General features: G+C 66.8%; 1 protein-coding gene across 2 annotated transcripts in view; it reads right to left on the reverse strand.

Moving 5' to 3' along the window:
• Window positions 1–720: 720 nt before the first annotated feature.
• Window positions 721–16595, reverse strand: part of SDK2 (sidekick cell adhesion molecule 2) — a 47427-nt gene continuing 31552 nt past the window's right edge. The window contains exons 8-45 of one of the 2 annotated variants that reach the window (XM_030287292.4): window positions 16173–16256; window positions 15911–16105; window positions 15623–15739; window positions 15365–15532; window positions 15120–15222; window positions 14741–14917; window positions 14522–14658; window positions 14199–14346; window positions 13990–14130; window positions 13725–13906; window positions 13394–13509; window positions 12599–12794; window positions 12351–12449; window positions 11504–11695; window positions 11293–11414; window positions 11107–11216; window positions 10840–10990; window positions 10505–10742; window positions 10313–10428; window positions 9903–10092; window positions 9577–9675; window positions 9125–9319; window positions 8846–9047; window positions 8610–8713; window positions 8435–8505; window positions 8174–8303; window positions 7514–7570; window positions 7072–7173; window positions 6843–6958; window positions 5355–5541; window positions 4840–4977; window positions 4612–4773; window positions 4401–4526; window positions 4014–4178; window positions 3623–3763; window positions 2944–3082; window positions 2543–2669; window positions 721–1360 (exon numbers count right to left, since the gene is read on the reverse strand). In XM_030287292.4, coding sequence (XP_030143152.4) covers window positions 1004–1360; window positions 2543–2669; window positions 2944–3082; window positions 3623–3763; window positions 4014–4178; window positions 4401–4526; window positions 4612–4773; window positions 4840–4977; window positions 5355–5541; window positions 6843–6958; window positions 7072–7173; window positions 7514–7570; window positions 8174–8303; window positions 8435–8505; window positions 8610–8713; window positions 8846–9047; window positions 9125–9319; window positions 9577–9675; window positions 9903–10092; window positions 10313–10428; window positions 10505–10742; window positions 10840–10990; window positions 11107–11216; window positions 11293–11414; window positions 11504–11695; window positions 12351–12449; window positions 12599–12794; window positions 13394–13509; window positions 13725–13906; window positions 13990–14130; window positions 14199–14346; window positions 14522–14658; window positions 14741–14917; window positions 15120–15222; window positions 15365–15532; window positions 15623–15739; window positions 15911–16105; window positions 16173–16256 — 5600 coding nt within the window. In that variant the 3' untranslated portion in view covers window positions 721–1003. Of the gene's footprint in view, window positions 1361–2542; window positions 2670–2943; window positions 3083–3622; window positions 3764–4013; window positions 4179–4400; window positions 4527–4611; window positions 4789–4839; window positions 4978–5354; window positions 5542–6842; window positions 6959–7071; window positions 7174–7513; window positions 7571–8173; window positions 8304–8434; window positions 8506–8609; window positions 8714–8845; window positions 9048–9124; window positions 9320–9576; window positions 9676–9902; window positions 10093–10312; window positions 10429–10504; window positions 10743–10839; window positions 10991–11106; window positions 11217–11292; window positions 11415–11503; window positions 11696–12350; window positions 12450–12598; window positions 12795–13393; window positions 13510–13724; window positions 13907–13989; window positions 14131–14198; window positions 14347–14521; window positions 14659–14740; window positions 14918–15119; window positions 15223–15364; window positions 15533–15622; window positions 15740–15910; window positions 16106–16172; window positions 16257–16595 lie in introns of both variants that reach the window. The other variant, XM_030287291.4, reaches the window with a different exon arrangement.

Here is a 16595-nt window from a genome sequence, read left to right on the forward strand (position 1 = left end):
AGTGGGGCAGCAGGACGCACGGACACTTGGCACTGGGCCTTTCTGTGGCAGAGCACGGTGACAGAGAGGGGACACGCTTGTCCTCAGGCTGTTTATTGGCATGTCCCTCGGCCGAGCCCGGGCACTGCGGCCCTGCCGGGCTGGTGCTGCCTCACCCATGGGCACTGCGGGGGCTGAGCTGTGCACACACCCCCAAACCAGCCACCGAGCCCCCCGAGCATCAGCACCCCCCAAAACCCCAGTAAAAACCCCACAGCACCAGAAATGCCAAGGGAAGGCTCCAGTCACCTCATCCGAGTCCTCAGCAGAGCCCCGAGGTGCAGAATTGGGGGGGTGAGCACCACGTGCACCCACCAGGGCTCTCCTGGGGTGCCAGTCCTGCCTTCTCCCGGGGCTGTGCTGGGCCAGGCACAAAGGAGGGCAGGAATGGCTCATCCCCGGGGATCCTTCCCCTTCTCCCAAAGGCTGGGGGGGTCCCGAGTGGGGGGGTTCAAGTCCAGAGGATTTAGATCAGCAGAGCTCCTCTCGCCCTCCGCAGCTGGGGGTCTCTGTGTCACCGCTTGTCCCCACGTCCTGGGGGAGCCACGAGTGGAGGGGCCGGGCTTTGGCACGGCAGGAGCCCCCCAGCCAGCCCCCAGCACCCGCTGGAGTCCAGCAGCAGGTCCGGGGCAGCCCCCATGGGTGCCAAGGGCAATGGGGGTGCACCCCCAGCTCCACCTTGTCCGAGGAGTCCGTGACACAGAAGCTTTGGCCGAGGAGGGGACCTGGGTTTGCTGCCCAGCCCCAGGGATGGCGCTTGGCACCCAGCAGAAAACCCCTGGAGCCTGGGGCTGTGGGGCTGCTCCCCTTCCTCCTCCTCCTCTTCTCCCCTCGCTGCTTTTTCCTTTTCTCTTAATTCCTTGGGGCTTTTCTTTAGTTTTTTTTTTTTTTTCTTTTTTCCTAATTTCCCCCCCTTCTTCTATTTGTTTTGTTTTGTTTTTTGTTTTTTTCTTCTGTTCCAATATCAAACGAAGGAGGAGAAGCCAGCGATGGGGGCTCTGGAGCCGGGGGCCAGGCTGCTGGGCGGGCGGTACAGGGTCCCGGGCTGGCTGCTGGGGGCGTTGCCGGGGGTCTGGGGGGTGGGAGTCCTGCTGGCTTTGGGGCGGAACAGGCTGCCCTGCTGCGTGGAGGTGCTGTTGGAGAGCGGCGTGTGCTCGGGCTCGCCCGAGTCGCTCTCGGTGTAGCTGTAGGCCTGTGCCCGGGAGATGCCCTTCTGCTGCCGCCGCCAGGAGTTGTAGTAGGTGGGGTCGCTGATGTAGTGGTTGACGAAGGAATGTCCCTTCTGGTGCCCGGGCTCCACCTCGTACTCGCTGTCACTGCCCTGAAAAACAGCACGGGGACCCGTGGTGGCGTGGGGACAGCACCCAACAGCCCCAAAATCCAGCAGGGTCGGGCTCTGCTCCCAGAGCGAACCAAGCCGTGCCAGGGCAGCGTGGGACACCAGGAGCAATTTCCACACGGCATCGGAAGGGGCTGCCCAGGGCGGTTCGGCGTGCCCAAGGAAGGGCTGGACGTGGCACTCAGTGCTCGGGGCTGGGGACAAGGTGGGGACAGGCACAGCCGGGACTCGGTGATCTCCGAGATCCTTTCCAGCCCGAATGGTTCTGGGATTTTCCGCGCTTCCCCGGTGCTTTCCCAGCGCTCTTTTGGGAACGCTGGCCAGCACATCCCAAAAGGATTTAAAGGCTGGGACGGCTGCAGCATCGCTGGGGGGTTTCTGCCTCTTGCTGAAACAAAATAAAGCCTCGTACAAAAGGTTCCTGAGCGCTGCCGAGGCCGCGGTGCCCCCGGGCTGGCGGGGAGGGTGTTTTTGGGTTCTGCGGTAATTGGATTCAGCTTCTCCGGCGGCGCACAAAGGGCCCATTGAGGGCGGTGGGAACTGCCCCGCGCCAGCGGCAGCTCCCGCAGCTCTTCACAGCTCCTCCAAAGGCACTGAGCCCCGCTCGGGCCGCAGCGACAGGAGCTGGCATCTGCCAAGGAAACAGCCGCTGCGGGCAGAGACCGGGGGGCACCCTGGGCACGGTGCCCTCCTGCTCGGGGACACCCCTAGGGACCTTTCCCTGGGTGTCAGCCTCTCAGGGTCCATCCTGGGGTGACAGCCCCGTGGTCTGCCCGGGGCTCCACGCTCCTGCCGGGCCACAGCTGCCCGTGGCCCCGGAACGAGACAAAGGTGGCATTTTGTGGAGTTGGCAGAGCCGCGGACGTTGCCACCAGCGACCGGGCAGCGGGACAGCCCCCAGCCCCGCTGACCTCCCGTCCCCTGTGGCCTGTCCCCAGCAGCCCTGGGAGCCCCCCGCAGTGTCACATCCCCGGCACACGGGCCAGGGGCTGTGCCAGCTTCCCTGCGGCGCTGTGCCACCGAGCACATCCCCAGGGATGGGCCAAACGCGCACCGGGACCCGCCTGGTGGCGGGCAGGGGACCGGGCTGATGCTCGGGGAGGGCTCCCAGCGCCCTCCAGCCCGCCCCGGGTCCCTGTCCCCGAGAGCAGCCCCGGGGCTCACCTGGGAGTCGGAGACCTCGGAGGGTTTCTCGGTCAGGCTGCTGCTCTCGGCGGGGATCAGGTCGTTGTACTTGGTCACGTCCTCGTCCGAGTAGTGCAGGCTGCCGGGGCTGGGCCGGGGTGGGGACCTCGGGGACACGCAGGGGGTGCTCAGCGTGGCTCCCCTCTGCTCGGGGCTGGGCCACTCGGGGACAGCCCCAGCGGATCCATAGGGGGGCTCAGGGAGCACCCCTCCCACGCCAACCCCCTCCCAAGAACGCTGATCCCGCTGTCCGGGACTTTCAGGGGGGACACTGGGCAGATCGGGGTCACCCCCTGGGGATCCACGCCCTCCCCAGGCCGTGCCAGAGCAGGGATGGACACAGGGACCGTGGTGACCCCGTCCCGGGGAGGGGTCCCTACCGGGTGTAGATGCCGTTCTTCCGGCAGAAGGAATTCTTGACGGAGAGGCGGCGGTTGTTGAGCTCCAGGGCGGGGAAGCTGCCCTCATCCAGGCTCACCATCTCCCCGTGGCTCAGGGCGGCCGCCTTGGAGCTGTTCCCTGGGGGTTGGGATGCTCAGCCTCCCGCAGCCCCTCCGCAGGCAGCCCAGCACAGCGAGGGGGGCTGGGCCCTGCACGGGGGGCTGGGGGGGGTCGTTCTGCTTCCAGAGCCACCAGGGCCTGGGGACAGGCAGGAGGTGCCAGCCGTGCCCTGCCCCAGTGCCCCCATCTCCCCACTCGGAGCTGTTTGCTCAGCGAGGAGCTCTGGATTTTCCCCACAATTGGAGCCCTTGACAGAGCAAAGAAAACAGAGCTGTGTTTGGCTAATCCCGGTGACCTCGGCGAGCCCCCGGGGCGGCCCTGCCTTCCTCCGCAGCTCTCTGTGGGACACGTCCTTCATTTCACTCTCCGGGGAAGGCACAGCGCCTGTTGTGCCCAGTTATGGGGCAGCTCTGGGGCTCTGGAGGAGTTGTCCCCAAGGTGGGCAGGGAGGGAGGCTCCCACCGCTCCACCCAGACCCCACAGGCACGGAGAAACCCCCAGGAGGCTCCCACGGGAGCAGGAGGGTCCTGTCACCACCCACCACTCTCCTGCCCTCACCTGAGTCCGACTTCTTGGAGTACTTCTTGCTCTGCCCGCGGATGATGAGCACGAAAACGAGGAGGAGGATGAAGATGAGCCCCACCAGGGCAATGACCACCAGGAACCACCACTCCTCATAGAACGGGTTGGTTTTCTGGGCTGGGGCACAGCAGGGAGGATCAGAGTGGGACAGGGACAGGGGACAACCATTCGGGACAGGGACACCCCTCTGCAGAGCACAGGGTCACTTGGGGAGATCCGAGAGGCTGCAGGGGGATTTGGGAAGGGGGTGCTGGCACTGGGTTGGGACTCTGTAGGAACCAGGAGTGGGGTTCAGAGGTGGCCACGAGAACAGCAGCAGCAGGACCCTCCCTCTGGCACAGGGGGACAGAATCCCCCCAGAACCCACCTGACACGGAGGGGGAGGGGGTGCTGGGGGTCCCGTAGCCGTAGTCGTTCACGGCAATGACACGGAAGTCGTAGCTGACCCCCTGCTTGAGGATGTCCATGCTGAAGGTGTAGGAGGTGACCTCCTTGGGGATGTCTTTGATGAGGATGTCCCAGAGCCCCTCATCTGGAAGAGAAAACGGGGTTGGGGTTTTAGGGCTGGCTCTGCAGGACACCCCAGGGCGAGGGGTGATGTCCCTCCACCCAGTGCCCCCCCAGGTGCTGCCCTTGCCATCAGCCCCCTGAGCAGCGTTTTCCTCCTGGACACCCCCAGACCCTGAGTCACTCCCTGCCTCAGTTTCCCCTCTGCTGACCCCGCGGTGGGGCGGAGCAGAGGCAGCTGTGGTACCTGAGGGCCGCGCCTCGATGACGTATCTGGTGATGGGTCCCTGGCCCGGGTCCCCGCTGGACCAGTGGATGGTGATGGCTGAGCCATAGCGGGAGATGAAGGGCTCTCCGGGGGGGCCGGGGGCGCCTGGGGAGCAGAGCACAGCTGGAGCCGGCCCAGCCCCCAGCCCATCTCCCTCCTCACCCCCTGTGTCCCTGCGTGTCCCCCGCACCTTCCCCGGGCCCCGTGGTGATGTTGGCCTCCACGTCCGGCCCGTAGGCGAAGGTTTTGGCCCGGATTCGGAACCGGTAGGTGACACCCTCAGCCAGGTCCTTGACCTTCATCCACAGCGGGCTGTTCCCCTTCACGTCCACCGTCACGATCTTGCTCACGCCTGCGGGGACAGAGGCTGAGCCGGGTCCCCCCGAGCTCTCCCCGCCGCCCCCGGCCATGGCCTCACCATCCACGGGCGTGCAGGGCTCGTAGACCAGCCGGTAGCCCTCGAGGAGCCCGTTGGGCAGCGCTGGTGGCTCCCAGGACACGTTCACTGAGGTGGTGGTCAGCTCGCTGAAGCGGATGGAGCCAGGAGCGCTGGGGGCTGCCGGGGGACAGGGTGACAGGGCCAGCTCAGCTGCAGGGGACACTCCCAGCCGAGCCAGCCGCTTTCCCTGCCTCCACCCCAATGCTGATCGATCAGCTCCCACCCCCCGGGCCCCATCCCTGCTGCAGCAAAGCTTCCACGGGGGGAAAACAGCCTCCTGCTCCTTGCGCCTCCTCCCACGATCTTCATCCTCCTCAAACCTCAGCTTAACCATCCACCTCCGTGCGCCCCCACCCCGCAAACCCGCTGGGGTGCGCCCAGGGATGTTCTCCTTGGGATCACAGCACGAATCCCTGGAGCTGGACCCCGGAGACAGCTCCCCGGGGTGCCCGGGGAGGCAGGAGGGTGCTGGGGAGCCGTGCCACGGGCCCCACCTGCCTGCTGTGTCCGTGCCTTCACGGGGGCACTGCGGGGCCCGTCCCCCGCCGCGTTGAAGGCGGCCACGCTGACCCAGTAGGAGGTGTAGCCCGTCAGGTTCTTCAGCTTCACGCCGGTCTCGGGCAGGAAAAGGGTCTTGACCCGTGAGCTGCCGTTCGGCCGCTGCTCCTCCCAGAAGTGGATCTGCGGGAGGGGGCGCGGGGGGCTGGCCGAGGCACGGCTCCCACCCCAATCGCCTCCCCTGAGCCCTCAAACGTCCCCGCCCGGTGCTGAGCCCCTGTCCCGCTCCAAGTGCCTCCTCCAGGAGGGCTCCAGGCTGTGCTGGGCGTCAGGCACGGCTGGCATCGTCAGGGATCGCCTGAGATCGCCTTCGAGCTGTGCCCGATTCCCGAGGGATGGGGACAAGCCAGAGGAATCACAATAGATGGGGAGCAGGAGGTGTCTGGAGCGTGGGCTGGGTACCGCAGCTGCATCCTAATGCACCCCAACAGCACCCGGGCTGCATCCAACACACCCCGGCTGCATCCCGACACATCCCGGCTGCATCCCGGCTCCATCCCAACAGCACCCGGGCTGCATCCCGACACACCCCGTCTGCATCCAACACACCCCGGCTCCATCCCGGCTGTATCCCAAACAGCACCCGGGCTGCATCCCGACACACCCCGGCTGCATCCCGACACATCCCTGCTCTATCCCGACACATCCCGACTCCATCCCAGTGCATCCCGCCTTCATTCTAACACGTTCTCATTGTATCCCGACAAATCCCGACACATCCCGGCTGCATCCCGGCACATCCCTGCTCTATCCCGACACATCCCGGCTCCATCCAACACATCCTGGCTGCATCCTGACACATCCCGGCTCCATCCCGGTGCATCTCGACACGTCCCAACATATCCCAGTACATCCCGACACATCCCTGCTCCATCCCAACACATCCCGCCTCCATCCCGACACATCCCGGCTCCATCCCAGCGCACCCCGCCTTCATTCCAACACGTTCTGGCTGTATCCCGACAAATCCCGACACATCCCGGCTGCATCCCGGCACATCCCGGCTCCATCCAACACATCCTGGCTGCATCCTGACACATCCCTGCTCTATCCTGACACATCCCGGCTCCATCCCGGTGCATCTCGACACATCCCAACATATCCCAGTACATCCCGACACATCCCGGCTCCATCCCGACACATCCCTGCTCCATCCCGACACATCCCGGCTCCATCCCGACACATCCCGGCCGCATTCCAGGGCGGACGGCGCCATCTGCTGCTCCCGCCGCCGCTCGGCACCGGGATGGGAAACCGGGATCTCCTCGGGACCGCAGCACTTCCCCAGAACCCCTTCCCCAAACCTCCTGCAGCACCCCCGGTGCCACGCACCCTGTGCCCCCCGGGACTCCGCAGAGCCCCCCAGAGCCCCCCAGAGCCCCCCGTGCCCGGCTCTGGGTGCAGCTCCCGGGGACAGGAGGTACCTTGTAGCCCTGGATGTCCCCGTTCCGGCTCTCCACGGGGGGTGGCTCCCAGGTGACATCCAGCTGCGTGGCCGTGGCCGCCTGCACTGCCACGTTCTGGGGCGCTCCGGTGGGCACTGCGCGAGGGGACACGGTGTCACCGCACGGCCCTGCCCGGGCCCCTGCGGGACCCCCGCACGGCCGAGCCCCCTCCCCGCAGCCCCCACAGCGGCACCCCCCCAGGGCTCACCCGCTTCCCCCACGAACACCTCCTGCGGGGGGCTGGGGGGGCCCTCGCCCACGGCGTTGTAGACGCTCATCCGGATCTCGTAGCGCCGGTGCTTGCTCAGGTCTGGGGGACAAAGGGCGAGTGGGACCCTCCCCAGGATGGGGCAGCCCCGCCACCCCCGGGGGACCTGGCAGAGCCCCCCTTGTTGGCAAGAAGGGGTGCCCCCAAGGAGCAGCTGGATGGGGCGGAGGGGTTCCAGCTTGCCCTGCAGTGCAGGGACACACGGGTGGCAGTGGGGGACACAGAGGGACACACAGGGGTGGCAGTGGGGGACACACAGAGGTGGCAGTGGGGGACACACAGAGGGACACACAGGGGTGGCAGTGGGAGACACAGATGGACACACAGGGGCGGCAGTGGGGGACACACAGAGAAAGAGGGGGACACAGGGGTGGTGACTTACTGTCCAGCTCGTACTGGGTGAGGGACACCTCGCTGAGGTTGTGCACGGCATAGACGGCTGGGCAGGAGAGCAGGGGGGGTTAGTGCAGGGCAGGGGGGGCTCCTGCCTCTGAGCCTCCACCCCGCCCCCATCCCAGCCTGCGCCAGGGCTCCCCAGAAGCGGCCCTGGCACCCCCAGGTGCCAACGGGGCTGCCACAGCACTGAGGAGCCTTCCCATCCTCGACCCCCACCCCCTGAGTGCCACGAGCCAGGGCTGTGCACGGGGGTCTGTGCCAGGTCTGTGCATGGGGGTCTCCGCAGAGTTCAGGGCCAGGTCCTGCCTCAGGCTCTGCCCTTGTCACTCGTGTCCCTGCCGCCCCCAGAGTGGATGCGGCCCTGTTGCCTGCAGGGGCTGAGGACACACAGCAGGATGTCACACAGCCCTTGTTAGGTGCAGACACCCCTGTGAGGTTCAGATTTGTGGACGCAGTGGGACAGAGCCAGTGACAACACAGAAAGGTGTTAGGGACCTCAGACCCGGTGGCACAAGGGAACTGGTGACAACCCAGCGGGCACAGCCTGACCCTGGCACCTGGGAGACGCTGTGGGTGCTGCACAGCTCAGATCCCACCTGCCACCCCAGGCCAGCCCAGCCCCGTCCCCAGGGCCGCGGGCACTCACGGGGGAGCTGGGCCCAGCTGGCCCCGGGGAGGCCGCGCAGGGCGAAGCCCCGCAGGGTGTCGTGCAGCAGCTCCCGGTAGCGCAGCCGGAACCCCAGCAGGATCCCGTTGATCTTGTCCTCAGCCGGGGGCTGTTGGGGGGGGAGGGAAGGGGAAGGCAGTCAGAGGCTGCTCTGCTCCAGGGCTCCCTGGCACCCTGAGTGCCACCCGGCACCCCGCAGGGCAGGGCAGGGCAGGGCAGGGCAGGGCAGGGGGACGGTACCTGCCAGCGGATGAGCACCGACGTGGTGGTGTGGGGGGTGATGGAGAGGATGGTGGGAGCCTCCTCGGGGGCTGCGGGGGAGAAGAGGGCGGTGAGGCTCCGGAGATGCCCAGGGCAAAGGAGGAGTTCCCTGGGCACGGGGGTACCCGCTGTCCCTGCCCCAGGAGGTGCTGACCCGCCTGCAGGGTGGTCAGCGACTCCGACTCCTCGCTGTACTCGCTGTCCCCGATGTCGTTCGTCGCCTTCACACGGAACTTGTAGGAGGTGAAGGGTTTCAGCCTGCAGGGAGCAGAGCGGGATGGGGACGGGTCACCCCCGAGCCCCGTGCCATCACTTCCCACACGATGGGGAAACTGAGGCACGGGGAAACCACCCGAAGCATGGACACCCAGCGCGTCCCCAGCCCCTCACCTGTCCACCACGAAGGCGGTGGCGTTGTGGCTGACGGGGGCGGCGTGCAGAGCCCAGTGGCCGTGGGGCAGCTCGCGGCTCTGCACGGTGTAGTAGCGCACGGGGGAGAGGCCGTCGCTGCCCGGCTCCCAGGACAGCAGAACGCTCCGGGCCCGCACCTCCTCCTGCTGCGCCAGCGGCTTCCCGGGGGGCTGCGGCCGGGCTGGGGGAGACCAGGGGCTGGGAGCACTGCGAGGGCACCGCCAGCCCCCCACCACCGGCCGGGCCCCCCATCCTTACCTCTCTTCTCGGTGGTGACCACCAGGGCTTCGGCCGCCTCGCCCCAGCCCTTGCGGCTCTGCGCGGTGACACGGAACAGGTAGGTGGCCTCGGGCTGCAGGCCGGTGGCCGTGAACTGCCGGGCGCTGGCATCCAGCACCTCCACGGCGGCCGCGCTCACCGCCGAGGTGTTCAGGCGGTGGCTGACCTGGTAGGCTGCGGGGAGGGAGCGGAGTGGTGGCGCTGGGGAGGGGACACCAGCCTGGGCCCCTCCCCGTGCCACCCCCTCCATCCCAACCTGTTGGCGGGGGAGCTCACACCCAGCCCGGGACCGACATCCGAGCGGGGAACTTCACCCCTGCGGGCTCGGCGATGCTCGGGGGACCCCGGGGAGCTGGTCTGGGACAATCCCTGCCCCCACAGGACCTCCGTTGAGCATCCTGGTGCGGCTGCCCGGGGCAATGCCCACCTACCCAGGATGATGCCGTTGGGGGCTGCCGGCGGCTGCCAGATGAGCCGCACCAGGGTGGTCCTCACTTCAGGAAAGAGGAGCCCCACGGGGGGCCCGGGCACTGCAGGGGAGAGATTGGAGTCAGGGGGAGTGGGGAGAAGTGAGAGATGCCATCCCCTGGGAGCCCGGGGTGTCCTGGTCTGGGGGAGAGGGATCGCCCCAGAGAACAGGGATGGGTTTAATCACCCAGGGATAGGAGGGGATTGACCACCCAGGAATAGGAGGGGATTGACCACCCAGGAATAGGAGGGGATTGACCACCCAGCCCACCCAGGTGCTGTCACCCACCGTCATCCAGCGTCCTCTCCAGGACAGGAGGCCGGCTGGGGACACCATCGCCCATCCTGGTGAAGGCCAGCACCCGGATCTCGTACAGGGTGTACTTGGCCAGCCCGGTGAGCTGGGCACTGCGGGAGGCATTGCCCTCGGCCAGCCAGAACCGGGCACGCACCTCCGAGCCCTTCTCCTTGTACAGCACCTGCAACACCGCCCGTGGGACACGGCTGTGTGACACCACCCGTGTGACACTGCCCATGTGACACCGCCCGTGTGACACCGCCCGTGTGACACGGCCCGTGTGACAACGCCCGTGTGACACCGCCAGGCCACCAGCTCCTGGGGGTGGCACAGCCAGGGACCCCACAGCCCGCGGGGTGATTCCCCCAGGGAAAGCTGTGCTGCCCACGGGAGGAGCTCACCTTGTAGCCCAGGATGAGCCCATTGCAGTCGGCCTCGGGAATGTCACTCCATCGGACCATCAGGCTGCTGGAGGAGGTGGCCACTGCTGACACATTGCTGGGGCCGGAGGAGGGCACTGGAGGGGGGTGACAGAGGGGTCAGTGGCCGGATTGGCCGAGGTGGGTGCCCAGCGCCCAGGTGGGCAGCGGTACCTGACTCCCGCGTGCGCCCCAGCACCGGGGGGCTCCAGGGCCCGGAGCCGATGGCGTTGAAGGCTTGGACCTGCACCCGGTACTCTGTCCACTCCTCCAGGTCCTCGATGGTGAATTCCCGCTCCACACGGTCACGGATCGCGTGCAGCGCCGGCGGCCCCCGCCCGTCCGCCCGCGCGTAGCGGATCCTGTACCCCACCGAGTCGGGGTTCCCGTTGTACTCCTGCTCCAGGAGGGGCTGGCAGGGACAGGCACTGTCACTCCTGATGTCCCACAGCCCCCCAGCTCCATCCCCCTTCAGCCCGTGCAGGCGCAGACCCCCTGAGCCCCCTCACCATCCAGCGCAGCCACAGGCTGGTCTCGCTGGCCGTCCTCAGGGTGACGTTGGCAGGGGCCATGTCCGGGGGGGCTTGGAGGGTCTGGATCCTCCGGGAGGGCAGGCTGGGGGGGCTGGTGCCCACGATGTTCACCTGCCGCATGCGGAAACTGAGAGGAGAGGGGGGTCACGGTGTGGGGAAGAGGGCTTCATCCCCTGGGGGGGACAATGAGGGGTCCCGGTGGGGGACCCAGGGATGGCACCGGGGCACCGCCCTGGCACTCGCCTGTAGTAGGTGTAGGGCTTCAGGTTGGGCACCTCCATGGAGCGGCTGTCGGGCTCGTTGGCCAGCTGGTGCACGAGCCCCCACTCGCCAGCCTCGCCGTTCTGGCCCACCTGTGGGGTGGCAGCGGGGTGAGGGGGCTGAGCTGGCCCCAAACACCCCCTGAGCCCCGTCCCGAGTGCCCTGTACCTGTGCCTCCACCTGCCAGCGGGAGATGGAGGTTTTGCCATCGTAACCAGGGCGAAACTGGATGGTGACGGAGCGGGGGCCGATGTTGGAGATGCCCAGGTTGGTGGGGGCACCGGGGAGCTCTGTGGGGACACAGCAGGGTGGGTGGCACCGGCCGCTTGTCCCCAGCACCGCACACAGCCCTGCAGCACCCCAGCACCACCGTGCTCACCTGGGGGGACCCCTGAGGAGATGGTGGAGGAGGAGACCTGTCCCTGTCCCTTGGAGGTCATGGCGGCCACCTCGATGGTGTAGGTGGTGAGGGCGGTGAGGCCGGTGACGCGGTACTCCAGGGTGACGTTGGGCAGGTAGTGCGTCACCCGCGTGTTGGTGCGGTTGTACTCCTCCCACGAGATCCGGTACCCTGGAATGCAGCCCTGCAGTGTCACCCCCGCAGTGTCACCCATGCAGTGTCACCCCTGTGGTGTCACCCCTGTGGTGTCACCCCCGCAGTGTCACCCCTGCAGTGTCACCCCCCTGCAGTGTCACCCCTGCAGTGTCACCCATGCAGTGTCACCCCCGCGGTGTCACCCCTGCGGTGTCAGCCCCGCAGTGTCAGCCCCGCGGTGTCACCTGTGCAGTGTCACCCCCACAGTGTCACCCCCCTACAGTGTCACCCCCGCAGTGTCACCCCCGCAGTGTCACCCTCGCAGTGTCACCCGTGCAGTGTCACCCCCGCAGTGTCAGTGTCACCCCCACAGTGTCACCCCCGCAGTGTCACCCCCTCAGTGTCACCCCCGCAGTGTCACCCCCGCAGTGTCACCCCGCAGTGTCACCCCTGCGTTGCCCACCCTGGGGGCTGCGTGGGGACAGGGTGGGTGGGAGAATCTGTGGGGTGGGAGAGGACAGGACAAAGCGGAGATGCCGCGGCGGGGGAAGAGGACACGTGAGTGACACTGCGGGGTGACAGTGGGACACGGGACAATGCTGCAGAGGCGGAATGGGACAGGAAAAGGGGGAATGCCGTGGGGTGGCAAAGGGACCGATGACACCGCCAGTACCTGCACCTGCTCCCTTACCCGTCAGAATTCCGTTCTTCTCCAGCGGCTCCTGCCAGCTGACCTTCAGCGACGTATCCAGGATGTCACTGAAGCTGAGGTGTCCCACGGGGCCAGGCACTGCCCAAAAACACCCAAATTCATCACCCAAGCGCAGGATTCCCTCAGCACCCTCGGGACCCCCACGAGGAGCGAGCGGGGAGGGGGCTCCCTCGGCCGGAGCCGGGGGCGGGCAGGGTCCATCCCGAGGGGCTCGGAGCTGCCCGTACCGTCCTCGTGGGTGCGCACCAGCTGCGGGGGGCTGCGGGGGCCATCCCCGGGCGTGGTGAAGCACAGCACCGAGGTGAAGTAGTCGGTGAATTTGCGCAGCCCCGCCACGTAACCCACGTGCACGCTGTCCTGGAAGTTGGGCCGCACCGTCACCACCGTGGCCTCGTCCTCGTGCTCCGGCTCCCAGGCGATGAGCTGCGGGACAAAGGAACCGCCGTGAAGGTGCCCAGTGCCACAAACGCCACCTCTCCGGCCTCCTCTTATTAATTGGGCCTTGATTAACGATCAATCAACGCGCTGCTTGCGGAGCTGTGATTAACTCCATCGATAACGGGATCCCCCCTTGCCCGCATCCAGGAGGGATGGCTGGGCATTTAATTGGTATTGTGCAAGATAGCCTCTAGCAACTTAATTAAACACTAATTAGGCCCTAAAAATACTAATCAAAAATACTAAGTGGCGTTTAATAAGAATGTTAAATATCCTGCTCACGCTGGTTATCTCGTTCAGCGGCAATTAAATTCCCGAACTTCTTTCGAGTGGATTAAGACACAAGTTTAATGTTTTAATTCAATTTCATTATTGTAAATTTGAATTAATTGCAACTTGGAATTAATTACAGAGCATGGGAGACTCCGAGCCCATGCAAGTGTTAAATAACAGTAAATATTATTTTAACAGTCAGGAGAGAGCCAATTAAAATCCAGGATTTCGGCGAGGAGGAGCCAAGACAGTTTGTGAAGCTTGACCGAGTTTTCCCCACAAGCTGTTCTGGCTTTGGGAATCACCCTCACCTTGTAGCCCTGGTTGATGCCGTTGATGAACTGGGGGCTGGGGGGGTTCCAGGTGAAGCGGATGGTGGTGGAGTTGGTGGCCTCAGCCTGCACATTCCCTGGAGGCACCGTGGGCACTGCCAGGATGAAGGGACAGCTCACAGGGACAGCTCCACGAGGTCCCCTCCATCAGCCGGGTGCCAGCCCTGGCTCATCCCTGCCCAGCGCACCCCAGTCCCCCTGGGACTTCCACGCCCATCCTCCTGCCTCCTGCCCCACCACCCCAATGGCACCGCCCATTGCTGCCGGGGTGCCCACCAAGCCCCTGCCCACCCCCATTGTCCCTGCCTACCTCCCTGCAGGGTCCACTCCGTCACCTTCATGCTGTAGACCCCCAGGCCGGCGCTGTTGTAGGCGGCCACCTCGATCTCGTAGTTGGTCCAGATGATGAGGTCCTCCAGGAGGAGGTTGTTGACCTCGGCGTTGGTGATGTTCTTGAACTGGTACCCCACGGGCAGCCCGGCCAGGCAGTACCTGAGCACCAGGAGCCATCAGAGCTGCCACTGTCCACAGCAACACCAGGTTTGGGAGCCCTGGGCACCCCCGCTGGCACCTACCGGATGATGTAGCCCTTGAGGACCCCGTTCTGGTGGCTCTCGGGGGGCGGCTGCCACTGGATCATGATGGACTGGTTGGTGCGGCCGCTGGCGATGACGTTCTGGGGGGGCGCAGAGGGCGGCTCCTCGGGCAGGGACACCCTGCAGGGACAGGGCAGGGTGAGCACCCGGGGCCACCAGTGCCCCCAGGACCCCCGGGCGGGACTCACCTCTCCGTGTCCTTGCTGAACTGTCCCCTGCCCACGTCATTGACGGCGCACAGGCGGAACTGGTAGGAGCGAGCGGGGACCAAGCCCCGCACTGTCACCGATGTCACCTCGGGGTCCACGCTGGCCAGCAGCACGGTCCAGGGTGCGTCTGGGGAAGAGGGGACAGCAGGGTGGGGACCTGACCTGCAGGACACTGGGGACCCCGCCTGACTGGCTGGTCCCGGGGTCCCCAAACTCCCCGCAGCATCCGCTGCACCAGGGTGACACCAGGGACATCTCCCAGTGCCAGCAGCGCCGGGGGGGGGGTGGCAGCAGCCCCTTACTGTTCTCGGAGACCTCCACGACGTAGCGGAGCAGGGGGCTGTTGCCGTCGAAGGGCTTGGCCCAGGTGAGGTTGATGGCCCGTTTCTCCTGCGGGCTCAGGGCGGCCACGGGGCTCTCGGGGGCGTGGGGGAGCTGCCTGGACAGGGGGTTAGGGAGGGCAGGAGGGAGGGGGCGCAGCCCCAGGCGGGGGTGCCGGTGGGAGGAGGGGGGGATCTCACCGGACACGGAGGTGGGCGCTGCGCGAGTCGTTGCCCCCAGCCGAGATCACCTTGCAGGTGTAGGTGCCGATGTCACCCGACCAGGTCTGGGAGATGTGCAGGGTGCCCGCCTCGTCCAGGCGCACCCGGGGGCCGTTCTCGGGGCCCAGCGGTGCCCCGTCCTTCTCCCAGACGTACCTGTGCCAGGGGGAGCCGGGTGTGCGGGTGCCCCGCAGCCCCCAAGGGGACCGGGACGCGCTGCCGCAGGGCACCAGGTGGCACTGCAGGACCACCAGCGCGGGGCTGAGGAAGGGACCCCCACCTCCCTCCCCAGGACAGCGGGGACAGCAGCCAGGTGGGCAGCGCGGGGGTGCCTGGGCTCCCCGACCCTCTCACATACCTGACGTCCACGCTGGGGTCATGGGTGACCCCGCAGCTCATGACAGCCTTGGTGCCCTTGATGACGCTCTGGTCCTGCGGCGGGTCCGTGATACGTGTCCTTGCTGAGGGGGGACACAATGACCCATTGGCACCACGGGACAGGGACAGCCCCTGTTTGCACCCACAAAACCCAGCGCCCATCCCCAGAGAGCTGCATCCCACAGCCCCTGGGGTCCCTTCCCTGGCCCTCCGGGGGTCCCTTACCCCAGACCACCAGGTCTGCAGAGGCCTCGTCCACGCCGCGGGAGTTGGTGGCCAGGCAGGTGTAGGTGCCCGCGTCGGGCAGGTGCGCGGGGCTCACCAGGAGGCTGCCCGACTCCAGCAGGGTGAAGCGCGGCAGCTGCACCGAGCCGCTGGCCAGGACCCGCTCCCCTGGGGACACCGGGAGCCCCATCAGTGCCACCGCCGCGGTGGTCACCGAGCCCCGGGGCAGTGGGGACAGGCCTGTCCCCAGCCCTGTACCTTTCTGCCAGGTGATGGCCGGGCGCGGCGCCCCCGAGGTCTCGCAGTTGAGGATGACGGACATGCCATCGATCACCGTGCTGTCCTGGGGACCCCGCGTGATGTTGGGGGCGATGCCTGCGGGGCACAGAGGTGCACAGCCCCCCTCAATTCCCTCCCCGTGCCCGGCCTGGACCTGACCCACAAGAGTACCCTGGGGTCCCCAAGCCCCTTGAGGGACTCATCTAGAAGCACATCCCGCCCGCCAGGCAGGCAGGGCACCTCCAGGGCAAGGGGGGTGGCACCTACTGGTCACGGCCAGGTACGTGGTGGTCTGCACCTCGCCGGCCGCGTTGCGGGCGAAGCACTGGAACATGCCGGTGTCGTCCGGGAGCAGCCCGCTGATCTGCAGGCTGCCGTCCCCCAGCAGCTGGAAGCGGGACAGCTTCTCCAGCTGCAGGAGGGCAGCGTCCTTGTACCAGGCCAGCTCGGGAGGGGGGACACCTGCACGGGTACAGCCCGTCAGCGCGGGCTGGCGGCAGCACGCGGAGGGGAACGGGGAGCAGCTCACCCTTGGCTTGGCAGGGGATGGCCAGCACCTTCTCCATCTCGGCCGTGATGTGCCTCTCCGGCTCCCTGACGAACTGCGGCGGCTCTGCCGAGGGAACCGGGAATAGGAACGGGGACAGAGCCTCTCCCCAGGGCCTTGGGCTGGCAGGGCCCCTCCTGTCACTTCCCATCCCTGCCCCGGGCTGAGCCCACCCCAGCTCATGGCACAAGTGCTCTGGGCTGCTCGTGGGCAGGAGCTCACCCAGCACGGACAGGAGCTCACCCAGCAGGGACAGGAGCTCACCCAGCATGGACAGGAGCTCACCCAGCATGGACAGGAACCCACCCAGCAGGGACAGGAGCTCACCCAGAAGGGACAGGGAGGTGTCCAGGGGCAGGAGCTCACCCAGCACAGCCAGGAAGGCGCCCATGGACAGGAGATAAC

The sequence above is a fragment of the Taeniopygia guttata genome, chromosome 18 (assembly GCF_048771995.1).
Source record: "Taeniopygia guttata chromosome 18, bTaeGut7.mat, whole genome shotgun sequence".
NCBI lineage: Eukaryota > Metazoa > Chordata > Aves > Passeriformes > Estrildidae > Taeniopygia > Taeniopygia guttata.